The sequence below is a fragment of the Euprymna scolopes genome, chromosome 26 (genome assembly GCF_053919585.1).
Source record: "Euprymna scolopes isolate OS-2025 chromosome 26, ASM5391958v1, whole genome shotgun sequence".
Taxonomy (NCBI): domain Eukaryota; kingdom Metazoa; phylum Mollusca; class Cephalopoda; order Sepiida; family Sepiolidae; genus Euprymna; species Euprymna scolopes.
This window is the reverse complement of record NC_136507.1, coordinates 51,077,321-51,094,740: the sequence shown is the minus strand read 5'-3', so window position 1 is coordinate 51,094,740 and position 17,420 is coordinate 51,077,321. Positions and strand designations below refer to the sequence as shown.

General features: G+C 32.7%; 1 protein-coding gene across 1 annotated transcript in view; it reads left to right on the top strand.

Annotated features, from left to right (window-relative positions):
- The window catches only part of LOC145248035 (abasic site processing protein HMCES-like), a 77,649-nt gene that overhangs the window by 19,253 nt on the left and 40,976 nt on the right, over nucleotides 1-17,420 (top strand). Inside the window, exon 2 of the mRNA XM_080109759.1 lies at nucleotides 15,873-16,013. Within this exon, the coding sequence (XP_079965885.1) occupies nucleotides 15,873-16,013 (141 nt within the window). The remainder of the gene's footprint in view (nucleotides 1-15,872; nucleotides 16,014-17,420) is intronic.

The following is a 17,420-nucleotide window of genomic DNA, read 5'->3' as shown; positions in this document are numbered from 1 at the left end:
ACTTGGCGGTTGTTTATTGGCCTAAGTCTTCACTTTGATCTGAAGTAATATTATGTCCTCATCACTGTTATTTGGTTTTTATGATTGTTTTTTTTTCTTTTCTGGCAGAACTAGATTATCCATCTATTTTATTAAGTTCTTTTTATTTATTTATTTTATTCATCGCTTTTTTTTATCCATTCATTTACTTCTCATTTTCAATTTATTTATTTATTTGTTTATTTGTTTATAACATATATGTTCATATGGTTAAATTTACAGGTAGTCATTAGATATGCAAGCTTATTTATATGATTTAAATAAAGGTGGTATACTGGGAGTTATATTTTTCACTCTATACATATATAATTTCGGTATATTTTGAGTGAGAATTGATAATTTGGATAATTTGTACAATGATATTAACACCCAAGATGAGAATAATAAGCCTGAGTAATCCAAATAATACAGATTCATATGTAGGCATTTGAAATAAATATTCTCCTGATCTTGATCATTTGGTGCAATGAGGAAAGAGGTGGTTGGTTAATTTTAATGCATCTAAAACCAAGCTTCTATCTTTACATCATCAATGCTCTGACCCCGTCTGCCATCAATTGAAATAAATGGCTCTTGTCTTGGAGAGACTCCATGTTTTGACAAACTTCTGGGTCTGGCCTTTACTTCTGATCTGAGATAGAACACATACATCAAATCCGTTGCCAAGGCTGCTGAAAAATGGTTGGATTATTCTACCACTCCAGTAGATATTTCACTGCTGATGTTACCTGTATAAGGGCCAAGTACGCCCAACGATGAAGTACTGTTGCCACATCTGGCCAGGAGCTGCTAGAAGCAGCTTATCCTGCCTTGATAGAGTTCAAAATAGACTTCGTAGCTCAGTGAGGGATGCCCTTTTCTTACCTCTGCAACCTCTTTCCTATAGAATGAGATGTTACAAGCCTGTCTCTGCTTTTATCGTTATTTTCATGACAAGTGCTAATCTGAGCTCCAATCTATGGTCCCCACCTCCCCAAACTTTCACGAAAAACACTTGTCTAGCTGAAACCACTATCAATAATTTCCTCCACTCTTTATCTGTGCCTAAACTTAAACATAGATTCCATGAACAAAACTTCTTTCTTAAAACTGCGTACTTGTGGAACTCTGTTCTCTTTTCCTGCTTTCCAACTGACTACAATATGATCATCTTCAAGTCCAACATGAACAAGTCCTTGATGAGCTGTCCCCTTGGTTAATCCAATTTACCAAATTTTCACTATTAACAATTACTACAATATTTTCCTATTTACTACTGTACACTCACTAATCCTTATCCTCGAATGGCCTCTGAGCCTTGATAAGTGGTGACTCGTTTGTAAAAAAAACAAAAAACAAATAAATAAATAAAATAATGTTCTTTTTAATAAACTTCACGAACTCTGCATACTTAAATGATATAAAAATCCGGGCAGAGTTTTCAGTCAAAAACTGTAGCCAATTATAACCCCCCTCTTCAATACCCCAGGAGACCTCCTTAGAATAAAAACAGATGAATTAAAAATAACGTAATTCATATAAATTGTGTGTAGTACAACATTTTGACTTGCTTAATTCTGTTATTGGCATTGGTTTTCCCAAATCTTTAGAATCAGGTGCTCACAGGAGGTACCACACGAAGGTTGCCAACATTCATAGTGAAAGTGATAGAGCATGAACACTGCACACAGCATTGTCAGTCTACACCATTATCTACAAATCTCACCCAAATTGAATAAGATTGTTCTAGTGAAGAAGTGAGAATCATGATATATTTTTGACAACACAAAAAAAATATAGCATACTTCACACCAGAAGTACATAAACTACAGTCTACTTGAAAAAGAAAGTCCTTCAGACATTTTTATAGTTATTGAAGGCCCTAATAACCTACCATCTTGTAGCTCCATCTCTCCTGAACTATAACCTAATCTAATAACACTAAACCAACTGTGTCAATGACATTTGAATATACTATGCCCCATCCAAGTTTTTTCATTCCAGTCCACTCTGTTTTTCTCACCATTATCCCCCCCTTCTTCTGCTGGCTTCTTCTAGGCAATCTTTAATCCATTTTCTTCTTTTTCAATGTGATGCATTTACGAGTGACTGTATCTATATTTAATACTAGCAAGCACATCTAGCATTAGTCAGCAATGAATATCTCTGAGACCCTATATTCTTTTTACCTTATTTAAAATTTTTAAGTTATAAATAAAATGAAGTAAAAGAACATTGCATATACAGAACCAATAACATTATTGTAAAAAAAAAAAATAACATTAAAAGGACTTTATTTCTTTTGGCATTGTTTGGTTATCGTGTAACATAGAACAGATTTGAAGATTAATACTAACATTTGAAGTCTTCATAAAATTTTACTTGCAAAGATTCTTTGATTTTGGTATAAGGATTTGTTTTCAGTTATACCCTGTCCCCCTTGAGATATAGGCATCGCAAATATAGTATAGATTCTACACCTTTTATTCCCATTGTTACTGGTATAATATTATTAGACTGGGCTAGTTTTCAAGAAAGATGGAGAGCAATTATTGGCCATCCATGACTACAAAAGTCTTATTGTGAAATAAATGCTTGTCTAATACCTTTACACAATCAATGTAACCTTCTTTTGATCACGCCATCATTTGTTGTTTGGGTTTCATCATTGGTTCTGTATAATTTATACAACATGCAGGCATTGTGTTCTTAGATCACAGAATGCAGCCATTGAACAATGTTCCAAAATAGATTGGTCGTTGGCCACAAAGAAGTAACAAATGTCAAAGAAAGAAAATGGTTCTACATAAATAAATGGCAGTAACAATATTATTAAATGTCAGAAGATAATATCACCAAGCAAGAACAATAGTCGACCAAATAAAATAAGGAATAAGCATGTGGCAAGTCTCACTTGTGTTACGTGTAATATGCTTTTAAACTTAAGAATAGGTATGATTTGTCAGGTGGGTAGGGGATGGCATAATTGACAGTGTGATTAAAATGTAACCGATTTGAAGTTAGATTCAGCTGCTACTTCTCTTTCTTTTTTTTTTTTCTATCGTGTTTTCTTTTTCCTTTGCAAAACTCAATGGTGCTCTGCAAAACCAAAAATAAAAACAAGAGTTTTTATTATGCTTCTGAATTTTTGAAATGAGGATTAGTTATTCATATTATTTGGATTCTTTGGACTACTGTTTTGATTTTCACAATGTTTCAGTCAATGTAATCTTCGACCTTTTTCAGGTGTGTCTTCTCAAATTTGGTAATGTTTCTGTCATACTCGGGAATTTAGATGGAATTTCGAGCGGAACCCTTTATTTCATGGGAGTAACATGCTTTTGTTCCATCAGCCATGACTGGATAGAGGTCCTAAGTAATTTGCAATTATATTTTTTGGTCACTCACACTGAGAATTGAACCTTCAACCTTCAGGAGAATATCATTTTTACAATTGATTTTTCCAATTAGTCTAATCATTGTGCCACAGGTACTCAAGATGAAAACAGTAGTTTGAAGAATCCAAATAATAAAAACATTTTTTACAAAACAACCAAACTAAGCATCATGGATTTATAGAAATGGAAGTATAAAAACTTTTACCAAAATAGCTCAACCCGAAAAAACAAAAGAACCAAACAAATCATTTAATTAGTATTCATCTGCAAACTGTATTCATCTCTTATATATATTCCTTATATTAACAAAAAAAAAATGTTTTCACAGCTAACTCTCTTTTTAAATGGTTTTGGTTCATCTGATGAATTTCTTCAAGAAGCAGTGACATTTTGATAAGAGAAAGTGGGTGGGGATTAATAAGGAGAGTGCAAAACTCTTCATTCTATTCAGTATTAAAGGAATTGCAGAATTAATTCTATAGTTTGCCAGAAAAGAGTCATGCAAACTTTTGCATATGCATAATACTTTAAAAATGTCATATTATTTCGACCCCCCCCCCCCCGCCAAAACCCTGGACAGTGACCTGACATAAAGACCTATTTAACGACTTGTAAACATGTTAGCGTGTATGAGGAGTATGCCAATGACTGTTATTTGGGTTCATCCATGTGTGTCTTGTAACAGTTAACGTTTTTGACTTCAATAAAAAACGTCTCTTTATTTGTTTCTGATTGCTTTATGATTGTCCAATTATGGATAATGATTTTTTTTTACCCACTGAAACATAACTAGAGCTATAATTATTCAGTTATTTACATCTGATATTCATAACATAGCTATGCCTTAATACTGTTTTTACTACCTATTTAACTACCTACCTATATCATGCTGTTAGATCACCAAAGTTAAGCGATATTGAGTCCAATCAGTACTAAATGGGTGACAATTTGGGAATACATACAGTTGCTGTATATGGGAGTGCTTTCTCCTTATTCTGGCATTGTTTCCAGTCATTCTGGACTTCTTGTCCTTGAACTCGAATAATGCCTATTCAGGAGAGGTGTATGTTTGAGATTATGTAACTCTTGCTTCATAATAGACTCTCTGTGCAGACAGTTTACAGGGATGTCCATTATCTCTCAAGGCTGAATAGAGAACTCTTATGTCATGCTGTAAATTGGTACTTTTACCAATGCTTAATTCCAAGGAAAACATAATGAATACAGAAAACATAATAGAATACGTCAGGACAACAGGTTAGCAAAAAAGAAAAAAATATTGAATACAATCCATCACAAGAAGTTACTGAATGTTGTCATTTTTCAAAATCATTGAACTATGAAAAATACTTGATAACTTTTGACTTGTAATTTTTCTATTCAAAACAAATACTTGAATAAATAATTGATGAGAATCCTTTCAAGTGAAAAACTGACATGCAACAGCACAGATTCAAACATGGCTAAACACAAGAGAGACATTGACTGTTGATCTCCTTATCATTTTTATAGACCAAAAACTAGAGGAGGAATAACTTGAGGTAACTGTCTAGAAAAAAAAATTGCATGTTAAAAGTTTCTTGTCTGACATATGGTTGCTTGCAAGGTTATCAATATTGCTTGCAGTGTGGCTGTGGGGTCTGTAGTATAAATGCACATTATTGAAATTTAAAAGCTCTTACTTCGACCTTAGACATCTTCTGTCACTAGTAATAATTGATATATACTATATATTATTTTTAGCATATTGATTTTAAGAGCAATTCACCATATTTTATTTGTGTCGGGCAAAATCATTAGTTATCTCTTTGGGATTGCTTCTACCCAATGTAGAAAGGATGTGCTCTCAGGTTGGAAGTAAGAAAACTCGTTTCATATAAAATCTGTTCCGATTTTCAAAAAAATTGAATGTTGTCTGACCTACTGGCCTTTATAAACACAAGTAGCAATTGTAAAGACTTTCACTTTGGCGGCAGTCGCTAAGATTCCAGAATACCACAAGTGTAAATAATATTTACTTATCCATTACTATCTATGACTCTGGTAATGTTTTATTGTATTGGGGCTTTAATGTATTGTTTTTAGTAATTACGTTTGATTTTACCCTTTTGTACCCTACAGGTTCCGTAGCTTATTTTATGTTTGTCTTTGCCAAAATGTTTATGTGAGAATAAATGTGTATATGTATAAATGCAACTGTTTCTTTGTTGTTTTACTGTTTTCTTTCTTCTGGCACGTGTATATTACTGTGATACTATAAACTGTCCTTCCTCCAGCTGGAACCACTAGAAAATATTAGCTAGGAAGCAAATGACAATACAAAAACAATATGAAAGTAACAGATCCATTGTGTTGTACAGATGATGTGATGTCCTAAACAATTAGCTGGGGAAGGATCTAAAAGAAAACTTGGAAGTACTTATTTTTAGTTGAAGTAAGTCGAAACTGAGGAGATAAGATATATTGAATTTCTGCTAGAAAGTAGATATATTTGAGAGACACTGATTTGTGAGTAGACCAGCTTGGGAGTTGACTAACGATAACGATGATAGATGGATCAGCGTGAGACAAAAGTTGTCACGAAAGGACAATGATCAACGGAGAACGTTTGGGTCTTTAGCGATACGCACAATCTGAGCAAGACTAAATTATCACTACAACTTGTTTTTACTGTAACATGACCCTCCCCGAGAGATCATCGAGCTACATTACACACGATAACACAAAATGGCAACCACCTGCACAGGAAAAATATACATAAACATGTGATCGCTAAAAACATAAAAGCTACGATATAAAATATTTTTTAGCCTTACATTTATTTTTAAAGAATAAAATCTAAAGAATTCAATTTATTAAAAAAAATGATACCTAATGATAGGTCAGTAGTTTAATCTACCGACTGTGATTTTGAATTGAAAAAGTAAAATAATCATCCATAATCAAAGGCGACAGGAAGACTCCCTTTTCATTAGCTACTACACCAAAATGTAGGAGAGGATGCCACTCTTTTCCCAGGATTACTCCACTTACCCTTGATTCTTATTTTATAATGTTGAGTGTTTAGCAAGAAACATCAGGTACCATTTTTTTTTTTTAGTTTTTGGCACTATTCAGTCAAGGATTGAACTCTGATTTCCCATTCCATTAGTGAAGACTGTACCCATTATGCCAACTGGCATGGATTCTGAATCATAAATTTTAAGAAAATCTGCCTCAAACTCCTAAGTAATGAATTTGCTCTGACTTGATCTCCAATTCTAACTCCACAGCCTTGTTAGCAGATGAGGTTTAATAGCAGGATGATCTGAATAAAGATAAGGAAAACAAACTTTGCCAGTGAAGCGATCATCCTCCATTCTATAATAAAGGACAATGTGTAGTAATTTTTACATAAGGAGAGTAGAAAATTAACTTTGGGTTTACTTTTGTCAGCTTCGTAACTCTTGCTTCCCTTATTTTGATGTTTAGTCTTCACATTCCATGTTTCTGATAAAAGGGGAAATTTGCTGTTTTCTGGGTCGGAATTTGTTTTTATCTTTATGTAATTCTTTTAGCTCCTTACATGAAGTTGTTCATGCCTGGTCTGGATCGATTTTCATTAAAAAAACGCACATATATATAAATCTGCTCCATCACATGAAAGTCAGCAAGTAGAAATGTGCCATTTCAAGTGGTGAGAGAAAATGAGAAAGCAAATTGCAAGTCAGATAACCCCCACCATCCGAAATGAATTTGGAAAGAAATTCTTCATTCTAAATAAAAAAAATGAACAATGATCGTGTTTTCTTTTTTCTTTTTAGGTCATCAGAAATGATAATTTTTATATGAATATACTTCTGATTGTATGTAAAAATATTAGTGAAAACACTGGCAAAGTATATTTTTTCTGTCATTTTTTTTATATAAGGTGTACACTATTTTTTAATATTACCTACCAAAACAAAAATTTCTCTAAATTGTCAAATAAGATACCTATTTCCAAATTCCTTATAAAAGATTATGCGAAAGAAACTTTCAATAGTTCTAATAGTAGGAAGTTGTCATTATGAGATTTCCCAGTCACTAGAACAAAGCATTCATAAACTATAAAAAGTTTTTTTTTTTTTTATCTCATTTTGGTGTCTTTTTCCTTGTTAATCCCAACCAATTTTTACTGACTACTTAACAGTTAAAAAGCATAAGTGGCTGAAAGTTGTCTTTCTGTACTTTCCAATGAAGTAGTTTCAGTTTTCTATATTTACTAGTTTGTTGTCTACCTTGTTATTTCATTCTTTTTGATCCACTGTAAGAAAACTGGTTCAAGTGGATAAAATGCTGAATACACAAGAGATTTTAGTTATTTTATGACAAGTTGAACCTCATTAAAAAAATTTCCTTTTACTATGGTTTATGTATTACTTTCTTTTGTATGTTTCTTGATTTAAAAATATCATGCAATAAAGACCAAAGGAATGTGTCTTAGCCATTACTTTTATGAAGACAAATGCAAAGTTTGACATTTTGTAAGAAAAACATTGTTTCTTTCACTTATTTGTAAATAGGCTCATTCACAAATAAAACCACCCAAGAATATACTCTGGCGGCACTGAAACATTGATTATAAATGAAGAACTCTAAACCTTTTTTATTTGTTTTTTTTTTTTTTTCAATTTATTAACTTATATATACATACATACACGTGTATTCTAGTTGATAAAAACATACATACACGTGTATTCTAGTTGATAAAAACATACATACACGTGTATTCTAGTTGATAAAAATTGTTCTCTGACTAGACAAATTTTCTTATTTTCATGATTCCTTACAAACATTAAAATCAAGATATATAACTACAAAGCCTCGTGTCCAGAATCCTTATTCCAATTTTGATCCAAATCTATTAAATGATTTTGATTCTAGAAAAATGTCTAAAATTTGGGATTTAAGCTTAAATGGTCTTAAGAGGAAACTGAAATTCAGGGAATATTGCATGATTGGTATCTAATAACAATAGATGAATTTTTGTGCAAATCAGAAATATTTGAATTGTTAAATGGAAGTTTCTGATGCATTTCATCCATTTATTGACAGTACTTCCATGACATAATGGTTTCGCCTGTATTCAAAAAACTCTAATGGATGAGACCAATCGCAGACCACCAAACAGTCAACATGACCTTCTTTTGGTGCAACTCTGGCTTCGAGAAGTGTTATGGAGCTTTGTTGGCATCTAACTACTCTCAGCTGAGGGTCGGTAGTTGTTGTAAAGAACATACTTTTCATCACAAGTCACAACCTCATGTCGTTCTTGTTGCGTAAAAGAAGGGATAATGACACTTCATAATAGCGTTTCTTTTAGTTGTCGTACAATTCATGAGGTACCCATTTATCAAGTATTTTTTCTTTCCAATCTTTCTCAAGTGGTTAGAAATCATCATATACAGCAATTTCTCGAACAGCTGTTTGTGGATTAGCTTCGATTAAGGCTCTTAATTGATTGTTGTCAACTTCCGATGGCTGACCACTACACATCATCCTCAAGACTCATCGCCGCCATGAAATTTCTTAAACCATCATTGTGCTGTGCATTCAGTAGTGGTTCCTGGGCCAAACACTTCTTTGATATCATGAGCTGTTTCAGCAGCTTTTCAGCCTAGCTTGAATTGAAATAAGGAAATTGTGCGAATTCGCTTTGTTTTCTATCTTTTATTCAACGTTCTGAAAAGAAGACATAATTGTTTTAAAACGATTGTAATTTAAACGATTAGACAGAGCGAAAAATGCTCTTTAAATTATATATAAAGTAAAGGTTTTATAACGAAAACTTATTTGAAAATACATCATTTGAAATCAAAATTCAAAATTCCACAAGAACTTTCTTCTCAACCTAATACTTTAAAAAATAGATTTTACTCCAAAAAAGATGACTTATTACTTATATATCTAGGTTTGAAGTTTTCAACAATGACTACTTTCACAACACTCTGTACTGATGCTGTGCAGATTAAATACCAACTCTCCATCTCTCCATCAACAACTGAATCTCCAACTCTTACCATCCATATTCTCCCATGTTGCCTAAAATAGTTTTGGCATGCAGCTCAATGCCAAAACGGTAAGCTCATCTACAATGTTTTTCTCAATCTTTCTTTACTTGGTTAATGCAAACATCTGGACAGTTGAAGACCAGAACAGCTACAATTAAAGGTGATCTACGCGACCTACTAACACTATCAAACTAATAAGTAATTGATTTTCAATTATGAAATTAAAACTGGTTAGCCATATCATATTACCTAATTCAGAATCAACAAAATTAGGCTCTAATGATCAAAACTGGTGTACTTGTTCAGAAGGAAGCCGGCTCAACCAGATCCAAGTGAAAGTTGTTGTGATACTATAGACTACTCCTACCAGAGGCAAGACTACAGAGAATATGAGAAAATGATTCACTAAGGTTTACAAACATGATCGGAAGTAAAATTAATAGTCAGCTGGAAGTGGAAAGTAGTTAGCTTCATGGGGGATGATTATGACAAAAGAGTAGACAGAGGATTTCTAGTCATAAGCTAATTTATTATTAATACATTTAGGAGTCAGAGTTGTTCACAGCAGTTTTGCAACTTGTGGAGGTAAGCAGATCAGGATAGACGCAAGGAGGCAGACAACTCAACAGAGATTTAGAAAACAATGAAATGAGCTGATCACCTCAACAGCAATGATGGCCTCAGTAGACAAATTATTTTATTTGAGTCTTAGCTGATACACTGGAACTTGATTAAGATTTGATTTCTTATCAACTGCATTATGAGAAAAAATATAAACACTTGGTCGTTATTCATTTTTTTTTTTTTTAAGACTGCATATAAAATTATTTACAATAGTGAACATTTATTATCAGACAAGCAAGAATAGATAATCTAGACATGCATTCATTAGATCAGTGCTTTTAGTGATGATAATGCTATTTTAAACTCTGGTGTAATAGACCGATTAATGTACAGAACCTCTTACAGAGATGCGTGGATACATCTGAAAATACTTTTTCAAAGTGAGTTAAACAAGAAAGTTACTGTGGGATCTTAAAATATAAAAGAGGCAAAATTGTAACATTACATTCTAAATGTCGGATATTTGAATCCAAATCTAATCTCTGAAGCTTCACTTGAATCCAATTTCATCAAAACCATCAAAATCATTAAATTAATGAACTTGGCAGTTCATGGCTTTAAATTAACTCTGATTTAAAATAACTTGATCTAAAATTCCAGCCTAGAAATAAGCAGCAAAATATTTGGCTTTTTTGCCAAAATTATTTGTAATAAATAAATTTTATTTTTAATAAATAAATTTTATTTTTAATAAATAAATTTTATTTTAATAAATCAGAGTTATTGAATGCATTTGGTGTATACATGTATTTCCATTACTTGATTGCGGTTTGTGGATGTGTATGTGTCCCCTGTTTAATTAAATATGATATGAGTGATGGGAGTCTCGTTAATTCCAAGATAATGATTCTTGGCTCAGTATTCTCTTGAAAGATGTTTGGTGCCATGTTGACATTGTTTTCCTTGGTCTTTCCCTGAAAATTGAACCTGCTATGTATCTAACCCAAAATTGAACCTGTTATGTATCTAACCCAAGACCTCTCATCCATTCTTTCAACATGTTTAGTATAACATTTTTTTCATCATCCATTCTTTCAACATGTTTAGTATAACATCTGTTTAGTATAACATTTGTTTCACATGCTGACATGTTGTGAGGAGCTTTCAGAAATTGATATTCAACCGAACTTATCTCTGGACAGGTTTTTATTGATTCTTTTTTTTTCTCACGTTCATCCCTATCATTCCCTCTCGTGTTTTCATTAGCCTTTCTCTGCAAACTGACTCCACTACTTCAACTGTTCTACATGCACTAACCCAAGAAGTCCATTCTTCATCCACTCTTTCAATGTGACCATACCAACAAAGTCTCCTGCTTTACACATATCTTTTTCTAAGGTAATAGGATCTAACCCTGCGTTTAAAACTCACAAGCAAATCACATTAAAAGTGGAAAAGTGCTGATAATTTCTTTTGTTTTTTAGATAATTGTATAATTTATGAAACCGGTTTTAATAGCTGGACATGATAGATGACATTTGTTTGTTATAAGTATTCTTATATATATATATATATATATATATATATATATATATATATATATATATATATATATATATACACTAAACTACCCCTAAGTCAGCTGGAGATTGGTGAAAACCGAAGAGAAAGTAAAATTAGAAATCCCATTTAATGAAGAGTTAACATATCTTCATTGTACTAGAAAAGACAAATCCAAATTTTTTGAAAGATGCAACATAAACTTAGTCTTATCTCACATTTTGCTATCATTAAAAGATTTTATTCCTATGAATCCATATGATATGACACTTGTTCGGTTCTGTTTGTTGGCATTGATTTCCTCAATTCTTGTGTTTTTGAACGGAATTTTATTTTCAAAAAATTGTGTTGATGATATGAAATTAAAAAATTTTTGAAAATATTCGTACCTCAGCCAAGTACTTGCATTAATATTAAATTAAATACCTCAGCCAAGTACTTTGGCTTCACTAAACCAGATGCAAATTCAAACAAAACTAAATCGCCTCCTCTCTTGAGGATTGCATTCACAAATATCTGTGTATTAGAACTAACTTCGATGATGTAGAATCATTTCTCCTAGCAAACTCCTTGGATACCTTAGCGCCAAGTGAAACTAACATACACTCCTCCATCCTCTCTAACCACTTTAACATACCTGGTTATCTCCCACTTTACCAAAGGACTCAGACAGACATAGGCACAGACTTGGAGTCTATATTCCAAACATCCTCCCTCTTGACCTAGAGAATCCAAACTAGAATCTGACTAGACCTTCATGTGCTTTAGACTAAACCTGAAACATAACATTAGCTACTTATATTTTCTCTACCATTTTCCCTCGACCAAGGACTGTACCCTAATAAACCAAGTGTCTGACAGCACAGATGCAGCACTCTCCCTAGATACTAGTGCCAAAATACATGTGTTTGATGAAAATGACTATAATGGCCACCACAGTTATTGGCTTGGTTTCTCTACTTACACACACGCAGCTGGTAGCATAACACATAGCTTTTCTATATCCCATTCCTTATCACAGACATTCGCATTCTTGACTCGTCTCCTTGATTAACAGGATCAGCAAACCTCACTTTTAGATTTATTTCTGATCACAGTTCTCAAGGATTGTGTAACAAATGCCCACTCGGAAATGCTGTTCACATTGTGATAATGGTAGAAATCTCCCTAACCTCTTGGCCCAAATTTGAAGAGCCATTACTCAAAACTACAAGGTAACGTTGACTATGAAGGCATCAGAGGTACTCCATGGTGTAGCATCCTTTCCTACAGAACAATGTGCAAATGAGGCTACTGAATGGTTCAAAGCAGCAATTGAAGCACACATTCTCACACGAAAGTTATTTAGCAAACCTCACTTTATACAATGTTTATAAAAAGTTTACTGCCTGTACAAGGATTGAACTCACATTTTTCAGATTATGAGTTATTTTGTTTAATGCACACCCTTCCTCTTCCCATCTTATTCATCCTGAGCAAACAATCAAGGAAAATTATCAATTTTAATATTATATCTATGCATATATATTTATTTATATATGTATTGCAGAAGATCAGAACAATATCAGTAGTCCGTTTAAAATTCAAAACAAAGGAGGTATATAATTTACTCAGAAGCTGAACAGAGTCTGATAAAGGAGATTAATTATTTGTTTGTATTTGAAAACAACCATACTGATGTTGTTTTTATCTTATGTAATACATATATTGTCACGCATGGCCTCCCTCGCTTGGGGATACGGAGGGTGCACACGTGACAAGGGTAAAAAAAATGAAAGGGGATTTGAAAACACAGAAAAAAAAAAGAGGGAGGGATTCTTTTATAAAGGCTTTCTTTTATCAAATATTTATTTCATGCAGACAAGTTTTCTGCATAGAGGTATGACTTGTTAAGGTCCTATTAAGGTTCAAATTTCCTTTCAATTACAAAAAGGTTGAAACAAGAAACACTGGATGTGAGAAATAACGGAGACGACACAATTCCAAATAATATAAAATAAATTTATTAAAGATAGGAAAAAGAAAAGTCTAATGAAAAGAAAACATAAAAATTATGGGGTTTGGTATATTCCTAGCGATTATGAACTGAGTGAAAATCCTGGAAAAAAAGAAGAGATTAATAGCATAACTGGAAATTATGCAACAACACAAGCGAATTACTTTTCAGTCTGAGGGAGAGAAACAGGCAAATATACACTCACAGGTTTATTCTCTGAAATAGACTTGATTATTTGTCTAACATCAGGGGTCGCCCTGATATTGTCAATGAACAAATCAGAACTCATTCTTGAACTCAAAGAATTACATTCCTATGATGGGGCATTAAATGAGGCAGTTTCAAAAGATTTTGCCATCCTTAGGACGTGGTTTCTTTTGGGTTTTCATATGTGAATAAGTCTAAAAGTGAGGAAAATGATTTTGTTTGTCTGGGATCCTCACTTGCAGCAAGTGTTCTTTGAATGGCTTACAGTATTGAAAATCCCACACTTGGATTGTTTCTTATATGGCAATAATCATCTAACCATATTTACAATAGAACCCCAGTATACAGTGGCTATATGATACGGTTTTTTCAGGTTCTGATCTGGAAAACGATGTTTTTTCGGCCCTTGGTTACGGTATTTGCCCTGCCTTACGGTGTTATTTATAATGTTATCAAATTACATACATGTGTATCATATACTGTACTGTATTTTGTTACTAATTTTTAATGCCGTATCCCGGGGTTCTACTGTACATGGCGACCGAATTCTGCTGCAGTGATATGAAGAATAGATGCCTTTAACACTTTCTTTAATGATGACGGATATTTCTTTGTCGTGGAGACCTTTTCTATGACCTATTGAGAGGGAAAAAGCTATTAGTATGGTTCACCTCAAAACATTGGACCTGAAATAAGAAATAAAGGTCGTTACACAGAATAGTAAAGCACTTAACAATTGTGCTGCCATATTGGATAAATCTTCTGGAGTGAGGTGGGGAAATTGTCAAAATCTGTTTACAGAAAATTGAGACATTCTAACTTTTAGTATATATCTGTGTGTGTATCTATATATATATATATATATATATATATATATATATACACATATATACACACACATGCATATATATTGAATGTTCTTTATTTCTGATGATGGCGTCTTACTATCCAAAATTCAAGTTCAATGAATAGAATTTTTTTTAAATCACATTGTTGAGCTTATAACCATTATATATATATATATATATATATATATATATATATATATATATATATATTTGGTTTAACATCTGTTTTACATGTTGTCCTGTTTTGGACGTCTTTTAAAAATTGACTTCCAAGCTAACCTGTCCTATAAAACATTAGCAAAAAAAAAAGTTATTTTCTTTTTATAACTAACGTTTAATACATCATTACCTTAATAAATTAGTTATAATTTTATATAACAAATGTATTCAATGATCTGATAATGCTGTAATAATTGAATAAAACTTTCAATTCCTATTTTGATAAAAAAAAAAAAAAGATTTGAATGCTAATTTAGTAACAAAAAATAAAAATAAATGTATGGTCAAAATAATACTAAATGTAAGTAGAGAGTGTTGGGCAACGCCGGGTCGGTACAGCCAGTGTAAAAGAAAGCTATTGCTGTAACCTCTGGTTTAAAATGGCAGTCAAATGTTCACAATGTTTTCTTTCTTTCTTTCTTTCTTTTTTTCAACTACGTAACAAAACAGGAAAAAAAAATAATGTTTAGGAAGTTTATTGAGTTTGATTCACAAAGTTGGAAACAAAAAGCCGCTTATCTTGACCTACTTACAGACAACTGCGTCTCTCTCTCTCTCTCTCATCTTTCTGTCTTTACCATTTATCTCTCTCTCTATATATATATATCTTCTCTCTCTCTCTCTCTCTCTCTCTCTCTCTCTCTCTCTCTCTCTCCTTTCTATATATCTCTGGATCCTTTATTCTCTCTTTCTCCACGTGTGTGTGTGTGTGTGTGTGTGTGTATATATATATATATATATATATATATATATGTATATATGTGTGTGTGTATATATATATATATATATATATATATATATATATATATATATATAATTTTCTCCTCTTTTTCACCACAGTCATGTTCTGACCAAACCCAATATCAATAATAGTGTATTTTCTTTTTTTCTGTTTTTCTATTCTCATCTGGTGATATTGTCATCTGAGCATTTCATAATATTGCTTTTGTCATTTGTTAAATTTTTGTAATAAACAGTGCGTTCCTCATTAGCATTTGTTTGTCTTTTAATTTCATTTCTGTTATTGCAGTGCCTTGGATCCTGATACAATCTGCGATGCCTGTACTTACAAAGGCAGAGATGGGAAAAGACAACGTCCCGTTTGGAAAGATAATAAAACAAGTGGGAATCAATACCGACCTTCTTATAACATTTCTCCAGGACAACACACGTAAGAGACATTTTAATTCATTTATTTAAAAGAAAATGTGATTTAGTCAAGGTTTAATTAAAAAAAATAAAATAATAAAATAAAGTCTTATCTGGGCCTTACTGTGATACTATCAACGTTCCGATGCTCCTCCAAAGTGCTCGGAAATTAAAAAAAAAAAGAAAAAAAAAAGTAAACACTATAATAAAAAAATAAGTTCATTAGCAGAACAAAGATATAATGGGAAGTAAGTTGTGCACCAAGGCACACAATTGCAGCTGAAATAGGATTATTAATCAAGGTGTATTAGGTGATTGGGAAAAAGATCTGACATACAGTTTGATATATTTAATTTAGAATTAGTTTATGGACAGTTTTAAAATGGGAGTGAGTTTACAGACTATCTTGAGTTGGGGACAGTTGAATGCAGGTTGTGACTTGGAGCAGATCGAAATGAACTAATGTCAACTGATGAACATGACTTTCACAGATTTTTATGGTGGCATTTAGAAGGTCGATGGTGTCATACACCCAGAATACAGTTGGTACATACAAAATGTGTCAGAGCTTGTGTATTCTTTTGTTTCTCTAGCATTTTGTATTCTATACTTGTGAGTTACTGTGCACACTTCCTTGGTGATTGCCAACATGAGAGACGACAACATGGCCAGAATAGAAGATGAAAGAATGAAGATCATAGAAACAGAGTTGGGGTCTTGGGTCAGCGATTGTTGTCGATCCGGGGGGGGGGAGCAGGTGGTCACACATTATTTCTTTATATTGTATGAAGTATTCCTGAAACTATGACATGGAAATTAATAACTCAAAAACTATTTATTGTGACAATGTTAACGGATTAAAAGTGTTGATATGCCATGGAGACGAATGTCAGGATTTAGATTCAGACTGTGAAAAATAGAAAAGAAAAGGCAGAAAAAGAAAATAAGATAGGGTTGATAATTGAATTACCTGTTAAAAGACTTTTCCCCATGGTTGAAATTTTGATAATGAATTAAACAAAGAAGGATTGTGGGTAATACAAATTTAGAAACGCATTTGTGATTTCGGGGACCGGCTTGAGGAAATGAAGACCCCTTCCTGTCATGGTAGTAGAGAAATTAAAACAATAAACTATATTTGAGAATTATGAATTAAATTATATTGGAAGAGGGTGGGAGGTCATCCTCAGCTAATTCTCCCGATAAGTTGAGACATAAATGAGCTTTGTAACTCTGCTCATCCACAGAATCTATGCCATTCAGAGACTGATCCTCAACTTCGGGTTGAGATCACTAAACTTGAAAATCGCCCTAATTAATTAAATTGAATAAAACAAAGGATTGTTAGTTGACAAATCTTAATATCATAATTAAGTTGCTGTTCAGCAAGTAGTCAATCTTGATTGCTAAAAACAATCATTATCAATTA